This window comes from Equus przewalskii, chromosome 1, assembly GCF_037783145.1.
Source record: "Equus przewalskii isolate Varuska chromosome 1, EquPr2, whole genome shotgun sequence".
NCBI lineage: Eukaryota > Metazoa > Chordata > Mammalia > Perissodactyla > Equidae > Equus > Equus przewalskii.
Genome location: NC_091831.1, coordinates 161,906,330 through 161,929,046, shown reverse-complemented (window position 1 = coordinate 161,929,046; position 22,717 = coordinate 161,906,330). Strand labels below are relative to the sequence as shown.

The 22,717-nt window shown below is 45.8% G+C and overlaps 1 protein-coding gene across 4 annotated transcripts; it reads left to right on the top strand.

The window, feature by feature from the left end:
• The first annotated feature begins 11,154 nt into the window (after positions 1-11,154).
• On the top strand, positions 11,155-14,304 carry LOC103564645 (granzyme H-like). Of its 4 annotated transcripts, XM_070628081.1 has the most exons (6): positions 11,155-11,209; positions 11,811-11,816; positions 12,335-12,494; positions 13,029-13,164; positions 13,369-13,626; positions 14,045-14,304. In XM_070628081.1, the coding sequence occupies exons 1-6, from the start codon at positions 11,155-11,157 to the stop codon at positions 14,198-14,200; spliced, it is 771 nt and encodes a 256-aa protein (XP_070484182.1). In that variant the 3' UTR covers positions 14,201-14,304. The 4 variants fall into 4 exon arrangements, with proteins under 4 accessions (XP_070484182.1, XP_070484192.1, XP_070484172.1 ...); XM_070628091.1 differs by lacking the exon at positions 11,811-11,816 and having other exon boundaries at positions 12,347-12,494; positions 13,369-13,434; XM_070628071.1 differs by lacking the exon at positions 11,811-11,816 and having other exon boundaries at positions 12,347-12,494.
• The last annotated feature ends 8,413 nt before the right edge of the window (positions 14,305-22,717 follow it).

Here is a 22,717-nt window from a genome sequence, read left to right as displayed (position 1 = left end):
TTTACTAAAATGGAAAATAAAACCATTTAAAAACATACGTATCCCTATCTACCCTCATACATCCCATTCTCCACGGACAACTTCTAGAAAGAAATGGAAGGACAGCTAATTTTTGACAAAGGAGACAAGAACATACAATGGAGAAAGGAAAGTCTCTTCAATAAATGGTGTTGGGAAAACTGGACAGCCACATGCAAAAGAATGAAAGTAGACCATTATCTTCACCACACACAAAACTTAACTCAAAATGGATTAAAGACTTGAATGTATACCTGAAACCATGAAACCCCCCAGAAGAAAACATAGACAGTATGCTCTTTGGCATCGGTCTTAGCAGTGTCTTTTTGAATATGCTGTCTCCTCAGGCAAGGGAAACAAAAGAAAAACTAAACAAATAGGACTGCATCAAATAAACAACTTCTGCACGGCAAATGAAACCATCAGTGAAACAAAAAGATAACCCACCAAGTGAAAGAAAATCTTTGCAAATCATATATCTGATGCGGGTTAATTTCCAAAATATATAAAGAACTCATACAACTCAACAGCAATAAAACAAAGAACTCAATCAAAAACTGGGAAGAGGATATGAACAGACATTTCTCGAAAGAAGATACACAAATGGAAAGAGGCATACAGAAACATCCTAAATGTCACTGATAATTAGGGAAATGCAAATCAAAATTACCATGAGAAATCACCTCACACCATTCAGAATGGTTATTATTAAAAAGACAAGGAAAAACAAGTGTTGGAGGAGATATGAATTAAAGGCAACCCTTATACACTGTTAGTAGAACTGCAGCCACTATGGAAAACAGTATGGAGATTCCTCAAAAAATTAAAAATAGAAATATCATATGATCCAACTACTCCACTTCAGTGTATTCTTCCAAACAACATGAAAGCACTCATTCAAAAAGACATATGGAACCCTATGTTCATTGCAGCATTATTCACAATTACCCAGGCATGGAAGCAACCTACGTGCCCATCAGTGAATGAATGGACAAAGAAGATGTGGTATAAATATATAATGGAATACTACTCAGCCATTAAAAAAGACAAAATTTTGCCATTTGCAACAACATGGGTGGACCTTGAGGTTATTTTGCTAAGTGAAGTAAGTCAGACAGAGAAAAACAAATACCGTATGATTTCAACATATGTGAAAGATAAAAAAACAAACACACAGATACAAAGAACAGATTGGTGGTTACCAGAGGGGAAGTGGTGGGCTGAGGCCAGAACATAAAGGGCACATCAGTATGGTGACAGATGGAAACTAGACTTTTGGTCGTGAATACGATGTAGTCTATACAGAAACTGAAATATAATGATGTCCAACTGAAACCAACGTGACCTCAATAAGACAAAAATAATGAATAAACAAACAAATTAATAAATAAGAAGTAGGAGCAGCCAGGGTCTCAGCAGGGTGGCCAGGGGTCAGAGGGTGAAGACAGGCAGACTTCCCCTTCCATCTTTCATCTCCTTCACTTTTCCTGGCGTCCTCACCACCTCCCACCTAACACCACACCGGTGTTTCTTTCACCCTTCTCCATGCCTTACTAAGTATAAATGAATAAGGAATCCAGGAAACTTCCATTCATTTAGAGAAACTGAAATTCCAAACGAGTGAAGGTCTAATCTTGCAGACACAGGAAATAGAAGAAATAGGCAGCCACCAGCTTTCATGCGTTATTTGGAAATTATTGAATTTAGTAGGTTTAGGGTTCTAGGACACAAGCCCCAAGCATCCCTCCTGTCACCCCGGGTTCCAGTTTCTTCTGCCAGCACTGACTCAGTGGTTGTCGGGCCGATCACAGTGTTGTCTTGGGATGATTAACTCTACCCCAGATCACTGGCAGTTGGGGTGCAAGCCTCCTGGGCACCTTGGGTGATGAAACCTATCACACCAGCAGGAGAATGGGACTGTGAATTCTGACCCCCACCCCAACCCTACCTTCCTGTCTTGAGGGCTGAAAGTTTAGCAGGAGGAAGGACCAGCAGCTCCTGCTCCTGGTGGCCTTTCTCCTAACCCCCAGGGCTATGGCAGGTGAGTGACCATCCCCAACCTCAGAGACTCAACCTCTCTCATAGACCCTGGAGCCAGACTGCTAAGGCACTTCCTACCTCAGGATTGCAGGGCAAGTTATCTGAATTTACATGCCTCAGGGTCCTCACCATAATAGGACTCTTTTCATGCCTACCTCGTAGAGTTTCCTATAAGAGCTAAATTACTTACTGTAACCAAACTCTTTGAATTGCCCCTGGCATCTAGAATATGCTATATAAATGTGCTCTTTAAATTCAGTCTGCCACCCATGTGTCAGAGCTTAGGAAGATAAGAAGACAGCAATAACAGTCCCATCAGCTCACATTTAGAATCTTAAAACCAGTCTCATGATGGTCATGAGCTGACCATGAGCTGGACTCAGCAGGATCTGGGAAGCTCCCTGAGAAAGAAAGTACCAGGGACTTCAGGAAGAGCCCACTCCAGCAGTCTCCCATCTGACAGCAGAGCATCTCTCCTCAACAGGGGAGGCTGAGGCTGGTCATGCCTGGAGTAAGGGTTCTTCTCCTCCTTTGAGGGAGATGGAAGGAGCTGAGGTCTGGGATGGGGAGTCAGCAGTGGTTCCAAAGAACCCTGGAGTCAATGTGCGGAGCAGCTCGCAACTTTCACTCCCAACTCATCTTTCCTCTGCATCATCTCTCCTGCCTCCTGTCTTCTAGCCTTTCCACAGCCACCAAGCTGAAACCTACACTGCAGGTTCCGAGAGCACAGAGATAAGTACTGAATGCTTCGTTCCAGGGGAGATCATTGGGGGCCAAGAGGTCAGGCCCCACTCCCATCCCTATGTGACATATCTTCTGACACAGACTCTAGTGGGTCCAGGCACCTGTGGGGGGTTCCTGGTGAGAGAAGTCATTGTGACAGCAGCTCTCTGCTGGGGAACGTGAGGAACTAAGGATCTTCCTAGGGAAACAAAGACACAGGCCAAGAAGAGTTCATAAGAGGGGCCATCTGAAAGCAGGGTTCTAGCAATGAAGCGGTGACAAAGAGACAAAGTAGGTCTGGGGGACAGGGAACAGCCCAGTGTACATGAGGAGAAAAGAAGAGCATGATCAAAAAGAGAGATGGGGGAAATGGAAGGCACACATTGGAGCTCAAAGTATGAATTTAACCTCTCTCTCAATTTATCGCATAGGAAGTAAAACTCAAGGTCCCTGTGTCCCCCACCATCCCCAGCTCAGGGCTTTGGAGAAGCAGAGGGCTCAGCCCCAGAGCCCTCCCATCCCCTCAATTCCCTCAGATACAGTCTCACCACCCTGGGCTGTCCTCCTGCCCTGGAGAGCTAGTGGGCCGAGCTCCTGTGGCTCACACCTGCCTCTAGGCCTGCTTTCCTTTGCAGCCCTATAAATGTCATCCCGGGGGCCCATAACATAGGGAGGCTGGAAAGCACCCAGCAGCGCATATCAGTGGTCAGAGCCATCCGCCCCCGTGAATATCATCAGCAGAACAACCTGAATAACATCATGATACTGCAGGTACCACCTACCTGACCCTCTGGTTCTCAAGCCCAGCTGGCTTTCTCCCATCGTGGGGGCTCCACACTGTCTTGGGAAAATAGAGGAGGAAGTAGGTGCAGAGTCCATGTAGTGATCAGGGCAGGGGATGAGTTCATCCCAGGAGTCCCTAAGGACCTGCACTCTTCCTGCCAGCTGGAGAATAGAGCCACTGAACCCAGTCGTGAGGCCAGTGCTCTACCTCGGAACCAGACAAGGCCAAGTCCTGCAGCCAAGTGCATCATGGCGGGCTGTGACCTGATTTTCCCGTGTGGAGTATGTCTATACTCCAGGATGTGCAGCTGAGAGTGCTGAGGGATCAGGAGTGCAGTGATTGCTTCAATTTCTAACCCTGCTGAACGCAGATTTGTGTGGGGAACCCAAGGAAGAGGAAGTCCACCTTCCTGGTACAGCCCCAGGGATCTGCTTAGGTGGCCGAAAACACACAGGCCTGGGCGGTACTGACCAGTTGGTACAGACTACATCCCCATAGCCTCAGTATGGGGCCCAGACCTGAGTGACATGGGGCTTTTTCCCATCAGTCTGGTTTCTGGGGGCAGGGGAGGAGCACTGGAGACACAACATACACATGTGCAGCCTTGTCCTCTAGAAGGAGAAGGTACCCTGACTTGGGGTGAGCTAGAGACAATAACCACAGTAAGAACTGAAGTCCAGGGGCCGGCCCCATGGCTGAGTGGTTAAGTTCGCGTGCTCTGCTTCAATGGCCCAGGGTTTCACCGGTTAGAATCCTGGGCGCGGATATGGCACCGCTCGTCAAGTCATGCTGAGGAGGCGCCCCACATGCCACAACTAAAAATACACAGCGATGTACCAGAGGAATTTGGGAGAAAAAGGAAAAATAAAACAAACAAACAAAAAAAAGAACTGATGTCCAGTAATGGAAAGATCCAGAAGCTTGACTTGTGCACCCCAACAACCTCCCAACTCACACACACCCCACTGTGAAAGAGCCCACCTGTTGCTATCTCTCTGAGGGCTGTGCCTTAGAGAAGCAGGAGTAGGGAGGCCTGACTTCATGTCCCTTCCTCTCATCACCCACAGGGGGACACCGAAGGCCTCCTGGTGTGTCACCATGAGGCCCAGGTCATCATCTCCTATGGAATTAGGATGGGGACTCCTCCAGCAGTCTTCATCAGGGTTTCCAGCTTCCTGCCCTGGATAATGAGAACCATGAGAAGCTTCAAAGACAGGCTTCAGACTAAGACCCCGCCTTTGAGTGACTCTTCTCTGGGACAGAGGCCAGCTGTGGGGGTTTTGCCAGAGCCTTAATTAATATCCACATCTAAAGTGGAAGTTACCGATTTCTCATTCGTTCAGTCAAATCATTCAGTATACAACAAATGTATGCCAGGTCTGAGTCTGTGCAACTCCAGGAAAATGGGGTCTCTTCCCCAGGACAAATGAATCCCCTACAGTGTCTCGGAGACCAGGATGAGCTTCTTCCCTCCTCCAAGCCATTCATTCCCTCATCTCCCTTCCCCCAAGGCCTTGGGAAGAGATGGAAGGCCATCTCTCTCCCCAGAGCAAGGCTCTCTCCTCTCCATTGTACCAGAGACCCCCTAATAGTTGTTAAAGTACAATCCAAATTACATATCCCCCGTGGATTCAACCAATGGAGATCTAAAAGCCTACGATGGTTGTGTCATACTGAACATGTACAGACTTTTCTTTGTCATTATTCCTTAAACAATAACTACAGTATTAACCACTATAGCATCTGCATTGTTGCATTGTATTAGGTATTATAAGTAATACGAATACTTTACAATGTATGGAATGGAGGAATCTCATAGGTTATGTGCAAATACTTTGTAATTTTATACAAAGAATCGTTCAGCTGGGGATTTTCATACCCACAGGGGCCTGGAACCCATCCCCCTTGGGTACTGAGGGACGAGGGTATACACTAAAACTGTGTGCCACTTGTGTGTGGGGGACAGGCAGAACAAGGGACAAAACTGAAATTCCATACAAAGCCCAATTTAATACATGGGAAAGATGGCATCTCAAATCACTGGAAAGCAATGAATTTTTAATAGATGGTGTTTGAACAACTGGGTAGTTTTTTGGGAAAAAGAGAAAATTCCATCCACTCTTCACACCATAATCTAAAATAACCCTCAAGTGGATCAATGACCTAAATGCAAAAAATTAAACCATAAAAGTATTAGAAGAAAATAAAAGATTTGCTTGCTGAAAAATAGCTACCAAATACCCATGTTCACAGCAGCATTATTCACAGTGGCCAAGAGATGGAAGCACCCTTAAATGTCCATCACACCCAGAGTCCTTCTCCTAAACCCTTAACCACACCAGACCCCACGGTACGGTGAACCAACGTTCTCATTTTCAATGTAAGGAGGGGCCGCCTCTTGTTTTGATATACTGAAGTTATACAAAACTCCACACACAAGGTTGACTAAAATAACACGACTTTTACCCTAAAGATTAGCCCATATTCAAAGAAAAGATTCCTGAAGTCACTTAATTTAAAATCATGTTTTAAAAACCTTTTTAAGGTAACCATACAGAATGAGCTGGCAGATTTTTCTACCTCCAGAAAAATGTAAATTACTCTTGCAGTCTATGCAGAAATTGATCAATACGTTTTGTATATTTTACCACAATGTAAAAAGTGATAGTAATAGAGAATCTCTTGTAATACAAAAGAAATAAAGTTCTAATGGAAAAAGCAGCTATTTGGAGAAGGTGGGCAGAGATCTCTGCACGTGTGTGGCATCCTTGGAGCTGCATTTTTCTTTGAGCACTCAGGCTTCTAGGTCAAGCAGAAGAGGCATCGTGTCTGGTTGATGTCACAGAGAGAAGCATCTCCATCCCAGCATTTCTCCCCTGCTCACATGACATAGAAGCAGCAACTGGGGGTGAAAATGAGCCAGAGATGCTGTCTGAAGCGAAGGCTAGGCTGGAAATGAGGCCATGAGATCTAGGGTAGAAGGGAAGGAGGAATGGGGAAAATCTGGCCCAATCTTCTATGATCCTTTATCCTCCTTGGAAATCTCTGAGCTTCTTGGGTGTGTACATTAATAGTTTTGGTTTGTTTGGGGGTTTTGTCACAAAAACTGAGAAATTTTCAGCCATTATTTCTTCAAATATTTTCTTCTGCTCCTTTCTCTCCCTCTCCTCTCCTTCTGGGACTCCCATTACATGTATATTGCATGCAGTGTCCCACACATCCCTGACACTCTGTTCATTTCCCTTCTCCGTTTTCTCATTCTGTTCACTGAAAAGTTCTAGAGCAATTACAAATTTAGTAAAGAGAGCCTCAGAAGAGCAGCCAACTTCTCTCCAGACACAATGGCTAAGCACAGGCACAGGTGCCTTCTGTCCTTGGTCAGATCAGCAGAGTCATGATCAGCTAGGTGTGGGTGAGATGAGACAGGGGGTGAAGAGGGGCAGAAGGGGAGCAGAAATGAGTAAATGCCTGCTGATATGACCTGGCTCCATGGGTCATTCTGAGAGAATGGGGCTCTGAGCCATTTACAAGGAGGATGTGTAGTCCTACATAGTGTGCCAATAGATCAAAGGAAAGTTCTTTCTCAGAAAAATGTGCTAGCAGAGCCACATGTACAAGAAACTGTCACTCACTAGGTACTCCAAGGAACTCAAGGGTGGGTTTGGATATTTTAACTGTTTTCCAAATTTTTTTTTCCTACTGTTATGTTAAGGAGATGGAATCACCAACCACCCTGAATAAGACCAAGCCCCATCAAGAGCTATGCCTATGACCTTGGCCTTACTGTTAATGCTAAGATCTCTCCAGGAGGAGCCAGGGCCTTATTCCTGAAAACTGCTGTATAAGTCAAAGCATGTTTTCCATCTGAGCCTGCACAGGTGAATGCCCACCTTTCTTTTTGAATATTCATTCCTCATCAAAAAGAAATATCCCACTTCCCTTTGTTCGGGGATGCCATGACTCAGGAAATGATTCCTCATGGTCTCCTATTTGCCACAAATATACTTTACTTTATGACACAACTACTTCTGGTGGAGAGTCTGATTTAACTTGCCAGGAGGGAACACTCTTCGGTTTCGGTAACAACACCAGTTATGGGAATTGTGAAAACTCTCAAGGTTTTATGTGAAAAATGCACTCAAAAGATAAACACCTGTTTTGGGTGAAAATTACATTCTACCATCTTTGATTTTCTATGCTTCCAAAACTTCATAGACATTATGTAATAGGTACTTCATAACCCAGCATGTTAACACACATTAGATTAAAAAATCACTACAACATTGTTGAACATACTTGTGATTTCCAAATCAAGGGTGGGGAGGAGACCTTAAGTCATCAAGGATGGGGGAATGGTGATATCCCCTGTAAGCAACAACCATGTCTGTGACAGAGAATGAAAATGAGAAGATACTTGACATGTCCACCTTCTGGGTAATGACTGATCCAACAGATGCAAAAGCAGCATAAGCAGTATACCCAGTTTGAGACAAGACTTCAGAAGTCTTCAGATATCTATATTAAATACATAAGAACAAACTACGATAATTTAAACAGCCAAGCTGATTGCTTGTATTGTTAGTAGCATCATGTCTTGAGACTTCCCCCATCCAAAAGTTGACAGCCCTCAAGCACCTGTGCACAGAGAACTCTGATAACAACCATGCCAGGCTCCTCACCAGGGACAGGGAGCCTCGGGGTCAGAATCTGTGCCTACATCATGGTCTTCACTGGAGCATGAGGTTACCTGTGCCAGGTAGGACAGGAGTGACCAAGGAAACTCAGAATGAGTGGCAAAGCTTTGGTTCTCCTCTTTCAGTCTCTATCTCCATGTCCCCAACTACTTCAACTCTGGGGTCTTTTAAACCTTTGAAATACCAAAAAGTTGAGAACAACATTAGCTTTATCAGGGCAACCTGGGACCACATAGGGAACTCAAGTGCATTTCTCTGTCAACCCCCTCCTCTCAAACTCTCCTATTCTGTCATTACTTTCTTTTCCTAGTGCTCTCATCAATGCCCCATCTGCACTTCATCCCCAATCTCTGCTCCTCACCCCCACCCAACTGCCTGCTGTTGCCTGTAATTAGCAAGAAGCTGATGGATGACTAAGCTCTTGCCTACTGCGTTTTAGGAGAGATCAATGTTTGGTACTTTGGCATTTATACCAAAAATAAAAATAAAATACTTAGAAAAACCCTTTTGCTATCAAAAAAATGGAGCTCTACAAAGAGAAAGATTGCACAGATGCATGCTATTTTAGGAAGAAGACAGTTGCCTAATCACATATTCAAGTAATGGTGGGGTCATATTCATGTTCTTGGAGGATCTCACCTAGGGAAAGGGACACCATTTCTGGCTAATGACAAAGCCCCCCAAAGCTCCACCTCCATTCAAAGTGCCCAGTACTTTCTCCTGGTGAAAGTAGTCATGCTATCAACAGCCTACTAATGTGGTTCTTGCAAATCCCTCACCACACAGCCCCTCTCTGTGAGGGGAAGAGGGATATGACAAAATCTCTTATCTTGAGAGTCAATAAAACTGGGAGGACATTGGTGGTCAGTAAGCAGCCCCTTCTTCCTTCACCTCTAGGATTGAAAAGCCTGGAAGGAGAAGGCACACATCACTTCAGACATGATCAGCCTTTCGGGAAAGATGCTGCTGCTTCTGATCTTCTTGGCCAATCTCCTACCCTCCAGGTCTCAAGGAGCTAAGAGGACCTGTAGGTCCTCAGAGGCCTGGTTTATTCCAACCCTGACACTTCCACAGTGTCCCAGTGAGGCTGTCATTATGACCCTTCCTTGCCTCAGTCCATTCCCAGAAATTTGCTGATCCCCAGATCTGTTACTGGATATGCCTTCTGGAGAAATTACAGAAAAGAAAACTGCTCCTAAGGACACCTGGTGGGTCTTCTCCCTTCCAAGGGTCAGAGCCTTGTCACCTGGAAAATGACTTAGTATTAGGATAGCGTATGATTCAAGTGGAAGGGAAAGCTGAAAAAGAGCACTATAACTTCCCATTCTCCAAAGCTATGAGTGGTTATCTATCACTGAACCTATTGTCTGAATCAAGAACAGAAGAGCCAGCAAACACTCAGTTTCCTAGGAGTCACTTTCACCTTGTCCCCATTCTACTGAGCAACTCAGCTCTACAAGAGCACATATCCAGAACCTTATAGAACCATCAGAATGTTGACTCACTGCTGCTCCCACCAGCTCAGTGGAGACACTCTCCCACCCACATCCCTCCAGCCCATTTCCCCATCTCACTCTGATTTCCCATCATTTGTATTCTGCCCTCTGTGAGCCTAAGAAAGATAAACTGTGCTGGAGTTCAGATTGCATTAAAACTGCTCCTCACTAGCTGCTGATCAAAGCAGATTTGAGGACTGTTCACTGATGCACCTAGCACGCATTTCTGGAGTGTGTACTATGTGCCTGACCCAGGAGGGGGGAGAAATAAGCCACAGTATCCTACCCCATGAGCACAAAGTGCTCAGATTATACTGGAAGTAAGCAGTTCACAAGGATCTGAGAAGCCCAGGGACAAATGCAACCAGGGTAGGTCAGAGAGATTAATCTCCAGGTCTTCTAGGACAGTTCCTTTAACAGGTATATGAACTGTGTTTGCTCCAGAACAAGGGCTGAGCTCCTCATCTCTACAGGAGGAAACTAAGAACTAAGCCAGGAAACAAGTCATGCTGCAAGCCCGCCAGCTGCCCTCTGAAGCCTGCAACCCCCTCTCATTGTGTTGGTCCCAGAGGACATGACAACCACCCTAGCCTGAGAACATCCCGTGGGTTTAGACTACCAGGCAGTGCCCAGCACCTGTTTTCTATGAACGCAGAGAAGCAGGGCAATTTTCTCTTTCAGGCAAAATCAGATGAGGCAGAGTGGCCAGACCACACTCACAGCCCTACATGGTATCTGTCCTTTCCTACAATGACAATGAAGGCCAGAGTAGATGTGGGGGGTCCTGGTACAAGACAACTTTGTGCTGGCAGAAGCTCACTGTAAAGGAAGGTGAGGAGCAAAGGACTCCTTGTCATCCTGGGATCCCCTGGTTTGGTCCCTTGGCCTGTAACTCAGGAAGGTCCCTGAGCAGCACACAGAGCCAATGACTAATCAGAGGAGCAATCTGATCTGCTCAGACCAGGACACAGTGAGTGTGGGATTCAGGGGTGGACTGCATGGAGAGAGGTCTGGGTGACAGGCAGGCTGCTGAAGAACCAGGTTGGGTCACTGCTACCCAGCAAAGAAAGCTGACACTGTCCACTTTTCCCTTCTACCCTATCTGATTCAACTGCAGGTGTGCCTTAGGCTGGAAATTCAACCTCCCTTTCAGGCATAGAGCTGTAGCTCCTGTGGCTGACCCAATCTACCTTTTCTTTACAGACAATTAAGTGTCATCCTGGGTGCTCACAATATCAGAAAAATGAAAAATCACCATGTAGATGATGCAAGAAAACCAGAAGCACAAGTTTAGGAGGTCCATGAGGTCCTGAGCCACACCCCTGCATTCCCCTAAGGGGCCGTGGGTCTAAAAGGAAGAAACACCAGCAGCTCTGACCTGGCCAGAACTTCAGGGAAGATGCAGCCACTCCTGGTCTTATTGGCCTTTCTTCTGCCCCCCAAGCCTGGGACAGGTGAGTAACCATCCCCATTCCAGACGCTCCAGCCCATCTCACAAAACCCTCAGGACTCCTGACCCTCTTCCCAGCACAGTCAGGGATTTTCCTCAATTAAAGCCCAAGAACTTTCCAGACCCAAGCTCCCATCCCAAACCTAGACTAAGAAGTCCAATGCTGCACAAACACTCAACAGGCAAGGCAGGAACAAACGGTGTTCACTAAAAGATTTACTGTGTGAGCTTCTCTCTTATCACCTGGGAGGTCAATTGCTCATGGAAGGCAATTGGCAAAGGATGTGAAGCTACAAAAGATAAGTAATTAAAATCCCTCACTCAAACTCAGGAAAGGGCAGATCAGACAAACCGACTGCAGTAGTGGGATTTGTCCCTAGACCCAGCTTAAGAACCAGTTTCTTTTCTCGGTGCCCTCACCCCCTCACCCCTGCCCAGGAGAGGAGCCGAGGGAGCAGCTGATCTCAGAAGGGGTTGGATGACTGCATCCAGAGCACTTCTGTTGCTTTTGCTCTACCAGAGGCCCAGGCACCCCATTTTCAGCCCCACTTCCCCCTGTCTTAACAGGCCTTCAGCTACTCCACACAGTGCCCTCCATCCATGAGGATGGCCTTCAATCCAATAAGCACAACCCCCAGGAAACCTCAGCCTAAAGCTAGGTGAAGGTCATTCACTCATGCAGCCAGAAAATGTTTACTGAGATCCTAGCACGGGTTCAGTCCTAGGACATGAGGATGTTAGAAAACCCAGCGCCATAAGCTCACAGACAGATTATTAGATACAGGCACCAGTCAAGACATTAGCAGAGGTTCAAAGGGGTCGGGAGACTCACTGAGACAGAAGGCGTCAGGGGAACCCTGTCCATGATCCCCTGGGGCTCCACCATCATGAAGACAGCTCTTATCTCCTCTATACATGGTCTGAAGTAGGACAGGGACAACAAGCTCTGTCCCCCCTTCCCTTACCGGGGATTCTAAGACTTGAATTCAGAAAAGGTTATTCTGCTGCAAGGAGAACCTGGAGGACTCTCCCCGGTGTCAGCAGGGCACTGTAGGGCTCCCCCTCAATCACCACCTTCCAATGCTTTCGTTCCTGACCACAGCCACTCCCAGAAAGCACAACTTCCAGTCTTTTCTTTCAGGAATCATCATCGGAGGACATGAGGCAAAGCCCCACTCCCGCCCCTACATGGTATTGATTCAGGTTCCGGGTAAGGAGAAGCCCAGCAGGTGCGGCGGTGTCCTAGTGAGAAAGGATATTGTTCTGACGGCTGCTCACTGCTGGGGAAAGTGAGGGGCCGAAGGCAATGGACACCTCCTGAGACCCCTACAGGAACCCTTGTCACCTGCCAAGGGGCTGCTGCCCAGCGGAGCTCCTCCAGCTCCTGGTAACTCGAGGCCACGAGAGCTCTTGCAAGGAGTCATTTGAGAGCATGACTGAGTCATGGAAAGTGAGAAATGGGACAGGCAAGCTTTGGGGTCAGAGGGTCAGACGTGAGAGCAAGTGGCCCAGTTGAGAAGAGAGACCATTCTGGCCAAATACAGCAGCCATGGAGTATGAAAGCAAGGACTAGGGTCAAAAGGCAAACTCAGAGTACTTTGACAATATTGTCTGAGGGCAAGAGAAAGCTTCCAGAAGTCCTCCTCTCGGTGTCATTGAGAAGAAAAAGTCACAGAGTCACTCAGCAACTGGCCCTCTTGTTATCTGGATTTCCCCTAGCTGCAGCCCTGCCCTGCCTCAGCTGTCAGTCGGCCTTCATGGCTCCAGGGCTGGATCTCCTGTGACTCCACACCCCTCACATCCCCACTCTACTTTCTGCGCAGCACAATCAACGTGACCCTGGGGGCCCACAACATGGAGAAACAGGAAACGACCCAGCAGATCATCCCTGTGAAAGAAACCATCCGCCACCCAGACTTTATTTATGAGAAGTTATCCAATGACATCATGTTAATAAAAGTAAGGGAACCTCCCCACTGCTCTTGCTGTCCTGGGTCCAGATTATTTCCCCTCCCACTGCAACCTGTCCCTTCTCTCCTTCCCATACTGGCTGCCTGACTAGTCCCAGTGGCTCAGGGTAGAGGGAAGTCAGTGCAGCTCCATCGTGATGTCAGGCCCAAGAAGCAGGTGGCTGAGCTGGACTTTCTTGCCTCTTCCCATCAGCTGGAGAGAAAGGCCAAGCTGACTGCAGCTGTGAGGACCCTCAGCCTGCCCTGGGGCAAGGCCCAGGTGACGCCCGGACAGGTGTGCAGTGTGGCCGGCTGGGGGCAAGACTCAATGGGCATTTCAGCAAATATACTGCAGGAGGTGGAGCTGACTGTGCAAAAAGATGTGGAGTGTGAATCCCGCTACCGCCCTTTTTACAGCAGGGCCACCCAGATTTGTGTAGGTGACCCGAAGAAGATGAAGAACAGCATTAGGGTAAGGTTTCCAGCATCCACCTAGACAGGCCCTGGGAGAGAGGAAATGGGGAGCTCTGAGTGATGGGAGTGGCCCTGTCTTCATGCATCATCCTGAGAGCTAGGACAGCCTGGGTCCACGAATGTAGTCTTCAGTTTTTACCCCTAGCGCATCAGGCATTCAGGCTAAGGAAGGATCAGTCACCCCACGGCAGAGTTCTCACCAAAACTTCCCTAAGGATTAGAGAGAAAGCCTTAGCCTGGGTGGAGCTGCAAAGAACAGTCAGAGTCAGGCTGGAGTCCTGGAAAGAGGGAGGTGACAAAGCCTGCCCTGTTCCTGATCTTCCAGGCAGCCCATAATAGAGACCACTGACCCCTGGGGTGGTGGGAAAGGCAAGATAACATGGAGGCAAGCTGAGTCCTTCCTCTCTCTGCCCCAGGGGGACCCCGGGGGACCCCTCATCTGCAACAACATGGTCCAGGGCATTTCCTCCTATGGACAACTGAGCGGGAACCCTCCAGGAGTCTTCACGAAGGTCTCATACTACCTGTCCTGGATAAAGAGAACAATGAAACACCTCAAACAGCAGGCATGAGGCTGACCTTCCTCTGTGCCTGACCATCTTTTCTGGGGCAGAGGCAGGAATCCCACGGGGCGGGCAGTGGGACTGCAGGGCCATAATAAATGGATTTCTTGAGAGTATGACTAAAGTCTCACGGACTCACTGAACCACTTTCAACACGCAACAGCATGCTCCAGGCAGCCCTCTGCTGTCAGTTGTGGGCTGTCCTTCCTCCTTCCTCCTCCAGCCCATCTTCCCCCTAAAGCACACGCTGTATAGTTTCTCAGTCACACCTCTGTGGTGCTTGACCCTGTGTAAGGGCTGAATCTGAAGGCTGCCCATTATAATAGGACAATCTTCTTCCCATAAATATGTTCCTCCCTGGGCCTTAGGAAATTCTTACCTTCTCTAACCCAACCACCATCACCAACACCCCAGCAACTTGGCAGAGGGAAGAGCAGGGCAGTGGAAGGGAACTAACTCCAGGGACCCAGGAGACCAGGGGGCCAGGCCATTGTCACTGAATTTCCCGTTTTCAGGGACTCTCTCTCCAGTGGGGGCAGCTTCTCCCACAGCCAGGACCAACTGCAGCTTCAGAGGCTCAGATGATGCTACGATGGCCCCCAGCCTCACTTGGGTCCCATTCTCTGCCCTCTCCAGGACCTAGCACTGAGCTCAGTCAACATTCCTCCCTGGCTGACCATCGCACACCAGCTCCATTGTTCCATCTGACTGCCCTGGCCCCCAACTCCTTTCCTTTCCAGCCCACCCTGTTTTGAGCCAGCCTCTCTCTCATCTCCCTAACAGAGTTCCCAAAGCCCCATGTGCATTCTCCTCTATTGCTTGTCTCTGTCATACTAGAGATGACTGCCCACCTCTTTCCTATCAGAGGAGCCAGTATCCACTTGCCACCTGAGCAGAGACAGTTCAGGTCCTCCATCCAGCCCAGCATCCCCGCGGGGACTCAGCCACCAAGGCCTATGGAGTCACTCAGCAGCCTCAGCCCCTTTCAGCCTTGTCTGATGCCCCCTGCTGGCAACCTGGGTTGTGGCAGCTTTGTGAGCCTGAAGGCTCGAGGGTTGCTGGGCTGGAAAGTACCACTTGGTCATCCATCAATACATCATTTGTTGATCTCTCTCTTTGTGCCAGACACATAACAGGCTCTGTCCTTGTCATTGGGAAACTTAGAAGGGAAGTTTCCTCTAAATTCTCCTGGTTCCTCCCCTTCCCCCCGGCAGGTCAGTTTGGCAGATGGATCTGTACTTGAAATCCTCAAGAAATCTGGCCTTGAAAATAATTAAATTCCCTTATTTTATCTGTATTTCACATTACAGTTTCACATGGGTGATGTTACTTGATTCCACAAGAGCCGTATGACATTGGAAGAGACTGGGAGACCCACAGCTCCTGAGGCTCCCAGGCTGTGCTCAGTGGAGTCGATGTCTGGAGGTGAGGGAGAGAGGGAGGAGGTACCTGAGGCAGCCTTGTCTTTATATATTGGCAGGTAGATGGCATGAGCCCCAGTCCAAAAACCCACAAAATGCCACATTTCATTGTAATGAAAATAATAAGAATAATGAGAAGTTTTTACTTATTGATATGTATGGGGAAGCCATTCTGGTTTAACTGCGATTCAGCCTGAAACTTGTTTTTCCCAGAGCAGCTGGACATATGACCCACCAAACACACATTGTACATGTGCTTCAAACATTTCCCCAGAGCAACGAATGCACAATTTAAACAGAGAGATGAATGTCTCCCTTTCTCTGAAGCCAATACCAGCACTTCTTTCAAGATAAGCTCTTCTTCCCAAGGTCAAGCTGAGCTGCTGCATATGTGTTAAACTGCAGCACAACATATCCTTGTGACTTAGAAAACATTGTATTCCTGTCATGCTTGATGTATAGTCTTTGTTGTGAATTGGTCTATAGCCATGCTGCGACCATGCTTCTCAGGAGAGCTTTCTTCCCTGGTGGAGACAGCACTTCCAAGCTAGTTCTCAGCATTGGCTCAATAAACATCACTCTGTAATTCTTACCTATAGGTTGGTTATTGATTATTTTCATTGACTACTGTGACCCAGATGACCTTATTTTAAGATATGTATCCTTCAAATAGCACCACCAGTGAATTGGATGTAACAGAGATAAGCATTCATAGATATGGAAAGTAAAATCCAGCACATTGAAACATAAGATGAAAAGCAAGTGAAAGTTTATTTTTCATTCATTACTGTCCCCAAGTCCATCTTCCAAGCCTCCCCTTGGGCTCACAGCACCCACAGAAGCTCAGAGAAGGGAAGAGCTGAATACATGTGCGGAGATGAGCCAGCAAATGGTAGAAGGTATACAAGCCAGGGGACAACGTTGGGTCACAGCATTAAAAAAGGACACTCAGGAGAACCCATCACAGTAAAGAAATAGAGACCCCAGAAAGTCAGCCATGAGGAGCTCCATGGAGCCTCAGGGTGTAAGCCAGAGCCAGGGAGAGAGTAGTCAGGGATGTCCGCCACCAGGGACATGGGCGTGTGGCCTTGAAGGACAGTGCCTGTTGGTGAGTTCACCCTCACAGTTGACAGGAGCACTTATCACAGAATGACACACATGAGGAAGAAAAACAATGACCTTCTAATGCCTGTAGCATCAGGAAGACTGGGCTGCTCTTGATGGTACCTGTTTCCTTAAAAAGGTTTCAAAGTCAGTTTACATCTATTTCTCTCTCTTGATCTAGTGACTTTTATTCTAGGACTTACTGCTACACAAGGTCTAAAGTATGTGTAAGTTCTAAAGTATGCGTGTGTGTATGTTATTCATAAAGATGTTAACACTCCATAATTTAATAATAAACCCCAAGGTGGAATCAGTACTAATGTCCAAAACAGGGAAATGGTAAAATATGGCACATGCACATTATGGATTCTGCAGCCCTTGACATCTACATTATCCACTGCTTTAGAAAAGTAGGCTAAGAACATCAATAGGAGAGTGATTAAAAAAAATCAACATTTGGACAAAAGTAAAAGCTCACTAATTAATCAATGCAAATTAAAATGTTAATAATTTTGTGCTTATCTAATTGGGAAGGATTTACAAAATTAATCATGCACACATTCAATATGGACATTGAGAAAATGGCATTTTCACACCTTGCACATAAAGGTCCTTTAAAAAAAGAAAACAGCTGTCTTTGACATAGCCATCACCCACACTGAGAAAAGCGAACAAGGTAAATGTCCTTATAGATTGTTACAAAACTCAAATCTTGGAAACATGCCAATGTCCAGCACCAATTGAGGATTCATTTTTCAAAAGTTTCATACCATTGAACACTGGGGAAACTTTAAAGTTTTGAGATAGAGTTACGTTTTGCCACATGGAGAATGTTCTCCAGGTCTGTTTAAGTCAAAAGCAGTTAGAGAGCAGTATATAGTACAATCAAATTTTTGCTTGTACACATATTTTCTTTGTAAGCTTTTTTTCTGCCTACATATCCATTTTCCTAATTTTACCAAATTTTTCTGTATTATTTAAATAACTTAGGCTATTTATTTAATATAAATGTGATTCTAAAGTGATATTCACTCAGAGATTGAATAAAATGAGTGAAATATTTATGTTGAATAATTTAAAGTCTAGGATTAAAAATTAAATATATTGTGATCAAACTTATATAAAAAAATACATTAAAAAAACCTTGTTGGAAAAACATCTGTTAACAGTGGTCAATTGGGTGCTGAGACTAAGGCTGACTTTTTTTTCTTCTTTCTATTTTCTAATATATTCAATATTTTAAAATGTATAGTTATTAGAATAATTTTATTTAAAAAATATTCCAATTCAAACAAAAGGTAGGCTTCAGTAAGGTAGGTGGTCCATGTGTTAGTTAAGATAACCCTAAATATTTAACTGATAAACAGTAGCATTTTCGTCACTAACACAGTAGTAGAATATTTCTTGCTCATAAACAGCCCAAAATGAGTTTCCTGGTGAGTAATGCCCCTCTTTCTCTCATGCGTCCCAGTTTTGACAATATTTACATGATCAACCCACAAATAAGGGACTAGGCTCAGTCTCCTGAAGGTGGCATCCACGTTCCCCGTGTTTACCTGTGTCAAACCCTGGAAGGGGAGGAGTCGACATGGTCAGGCACAGGAGTGTATTTGTGGCCAGTTCTGGACCACAGCATTTCCACTCACATGCCATTTACTCCAACACTCACACAGCCACACCTCACCTCAAGTAAGTTTGCAAGTGTGGTTCACTTGTTTCCTCTGGAAGAAAAGGAAATTGTTTCGCTAAACTAGTTCATCTCTACCATGATGGTTAATAGTTTTTGCTGTTTATAGCGATCATGAGCTCTAAATGTTTTTTCTGCCTATAAAAATAATATATTTCCATTATAGAAAAAACTGCATAATATAAAGGTGAAAATAATAGTCACATAAAATGGTTGTTCTGGCTCTTGTGTTTCACTTTAATTTTTATAAAATTGTGTACACCATTCTACAGTCTACTTTTTACACTTTATATTAGATGACACAAACCACTCCATGCCACTAAGCAGTCTTCTAAAACATGATGCTTTTGAACAGCTGGACAGCATTCTATCCCGTGAATACATCACAATGCATACTACCACTCTCCTATCTTGAATATATGGATTGTCTCAGCGATTGTGGAAGAGGGTCTTGGGGAATATGTCCACCTCCATCAATTCCCATGTTTACCCAGGGCCCCAGAGCCAGCTGTTCAGTCTCAGAAGTGAGCTTTTCTGCTAGGAAACACTGAGGGTCTTGCATCTATTTTCAAATCTCTCTCTTCCACATGCAGGGTCTGCATCCCTCTTTCCCACTTAACTACTCTGAGGGGAAGATAGTATGCAGATGTCACTGAATTTCCTATGTCACCTGCTCTTTCCTACAAGGACAACAGCACAGGACAATTCTTGGCAAGAATGTGTCTCGCTCCCAGTAGACACACGTGGTGGAAGACAATGGCACATGGACAGCCTTCTCCCAGCACTGACACTCCAGAAAACATCACAGGGTCATCAGGAGAAACTTCTCAAGGAGATCCTAAGATGTCATTTGGAGAGCGACATTAAGGCAGCCCTGAGGATGTCTGGAATACCTCAATAGTACACTGCTCTCCTACAAAGCCAAGAGCCACGAGATTGGTTTCTGACTACAGCAGCGTCAGAGGGAGGGAAGCATCAGCCTGCAGCCAGCATCAGCCTGCCCAGAAGATTTGCGTTGTTGGTGGCCTAGGGAGCCCAGAGAGGAGGTGGGACGCACACAACTTTAATGTCCCAGCATCCCAGAGGAGTAAAGTTGTAACAGATGGAAATGTTATAAAATAGTCCAAAGTAGATGTAACCAGCTATGGACGTTAAGAAATATTGCACACTTCAATATTATTTGATCTAAAATTAAAATTTCTACTTAAAATAGAAAATAAAACCATTCAAAAGCATACATATCTCTATCTATTCTCAGACATTCCATTCTCCATGGACAAATTTAAGAAATAAATGGGAGGAGAGCCAATTTTTGACCAAAGAGCCAAGAAAATACAAAGAAAAAAAAGAAGTCTCTTCACCAAATGGTGTAGGGAAAACTGGACAGCCACATGCAAAAGAATGAAAGTAGACCATTATCTTCACCACACACAAAACTTAACTCAAAACGAATTAAAGACTTGGATGTAAGGCCTGAAAACATAAAACCCCAAGAAGAAACCATAGGCAATACACTCGTTGACATCAGTCTTAGCAGTATCTTTTTGAATATCATGCCTCCTCGGGCAAGGGAAACAAAAGAAAAAATAAATAAATGGGAATACATCAAACTAAAAAGCTTCTACATGGCAAAGGAAACCATCAATAAAACAAAAAGACACCCACTAACGGGGAAAAAATATTTGCAAATAATATATCTGATGGGGGTTAATTTCCAAAATATATAAAGAAGTCACAACTCTACAACAAAAACAAACAACTCAATCAAAAATTGGGCAAAGGGTATGGACAGACATTTTTCCAAAGAAGGTACACAGTTGGCTAACAGGCATAAGAAAAGATTTTAAACATCACCAGTAATTAGGGAAATGAAAATCAAAATTACCATGAGTTATCACCTCACACCGTCCAGAATGGTTATTATTAAAAAGACAAGAAAAGACAAGTGTTGGAAATTATACTGATTAAAGGAAACCCTCATACACTGTTGGCAGAACTGCAAACTGGTGCAGCCACTATGGAAAACAGTATGGAGATTCCTCAAAACATTAAAAATAGAAGATTATCATATGATCCAGCTATTCCACTTCTGGGTATTATTCCAAGGAACACAAAAACACTAACTTGAAAAGATATATGGAACCCTATGTTCACTGCAGCATTATTCACAATAACCCAGATCTGGAAGCAACCTAAGTGCCCATCAGTGGATGAATGGATAAAGAAGATGTGGTATATATACACAACGGAATACTACTCAGCCACAAAAAAAGGAAAAATCTTACCATTAGCAATGAGGTGGGAGGACCATGAGTTTATCTTGCTAATCGAAGTAAGTCAGACAGAGAAAAACAAATACCATATGATTTCACTCGTATGTGAAAGATAAACAAACAAGCACACAGATACAAAGAACAGATTGGTGGTTACCAGAGGGGAAGTGGGTGGGCTGAGGCCAAAAGGGGAAAAGGGGCACATATATATGGTGATGGAAACTAGACTTTTGGTGGTTAATACAACACAATCTCTACAGAACCAGAAATATAATGGTGTACATCTGAAATTTACAAAATGTTATAAATGAATGTGACCTCAATAAGATGAAAATAAAGGAATAAATAAATAAATAAGAAGTGGGATCAGCCAGGGTCTCAGCAGGGTGGCCAGGGTTCAGAGGGTGAAGACAGGCAGGCTTCCCCTTTCCTCTGTTGTCTCCTTCAACTTATTCCTGATTCTGTGGTTGTGGGGGATGGCAATGTTGGTCGGGATGACTTTCTCCGGCCCAGATCACTGGCAGTTAGGGAACAAGCCTTCTGGGCAGCTTGGGTGATGAAACCTATCAGACCAGCAGGTGAATGGGAGTGTGAATTCTGACACCCACCTCCACCCTTCCTTTCTCTCTTGGGGGCTAATAGTCTGGCAGGAGGAGGCACCAGCAGCAATTCACTGGGCAGCCTTCCTTGGAAGTTGCAGCAGGTACTGTTCCTGGTTGCCTTTCTCCTACCTCCCGGGGCTGAGGCAGGTGAGTGACCATCCCCAACCTCAGAGATCAGACCCCTCTCATAGACCCAGGAGCCAGCCTGCCTAGACACTGCCTACCACTGGATCGCTAGGCAAGTTATTTAAATTGACAGTTCCTCAGCTTCCTTACCATAAAACAGGAAACATTTCAGTGCCTACCTCATAGAGTTCTTGTAAGAGCTAAATTACTTAGTGTACATAAAGCTCTTGGAATTGACCCTGGCACCTAGAACGTGCTATATAAATGTGCTCTCTAAATTCATTTTGCCACCCATGTGTCAGAGCCTAAGAGATAAGGAGACAGCAATAACAGCCCATCATCTCACTTCTAGAATCTTAAAACCATGCTGGTCGTGAGCTGACCGTGAGCTGGACTCAGAGGGATCTGGGAAGCTCCCTGAGGAAAGTACCAGGGACTTCAGGAAGAGTCCACTCCAGCGGCCTCCCATACAACAGCAGAGCATTTCTCCTCAACAGGGTAGGCTGAAGCTGACCATGCCTGGACCAAGGGTTCTTCTCCTCCTTTGGGGAAGGTGGGATGAGCTGAGATCTGAGAATGGGAGTCAGCAGTTTCCTGAAGAACCCTAGAGTGCTCTCCCAATGTGTGGAGCAGACCCCTGCAGGCCCCACTCCTCAGTCCTCTGCATCATCTCTCCTGCCTCCCATTTTATAGCCTTTCTGGAGCACCAAGTTCGTTCCCACACCGCGGGTACTGAGAACACAGAGATAAGTACTGATTGCTCCATTTCAGGGGAGATCATCTGAGGCCAAAAAGCCAGGGGCCATTCCCATCCCTACATGGCATATTTTCAGACCCAGACTCCAGTAGGTCTGGGCACTTGAGCGGGGTTTGTGGTGCAAGAAGGTTGTGTGTTGAAGGCAGCACGCTGCTGGGGAACATGAGGAACTAAGGAGCTTCCTGGGTGACCACACACAGGCCCAGAAGAGTTCATAAGAGGGGCACCCTGTAAGCAGGCTTCCACAATAAAGGGGTGACAAAGAAACAAGGTAGGTCTGGGAGTAGAGAACAAGCCAGTATAAAGGAGGAGAAAAGAAGGACATGATCAAAAAGAGCGAAGGGGGAAATGGAAGGCACACATTGAGGCCCAAAACATCAATTCAAGCTCTCTCTCAGTTTAATCTAGGGGAAGTAAAACTCAAGGTCCCTGTGTCCCCCACCATCCCTAGCTCAGGGTTTTGAAGAAGCAGAGGGCACAGACAGCTCAGCTCCAGAGCCCTCCCATCCCCTCAATTCCCACAGCTACAGTCTCACCACCCGGGGCTGCCGAGCTC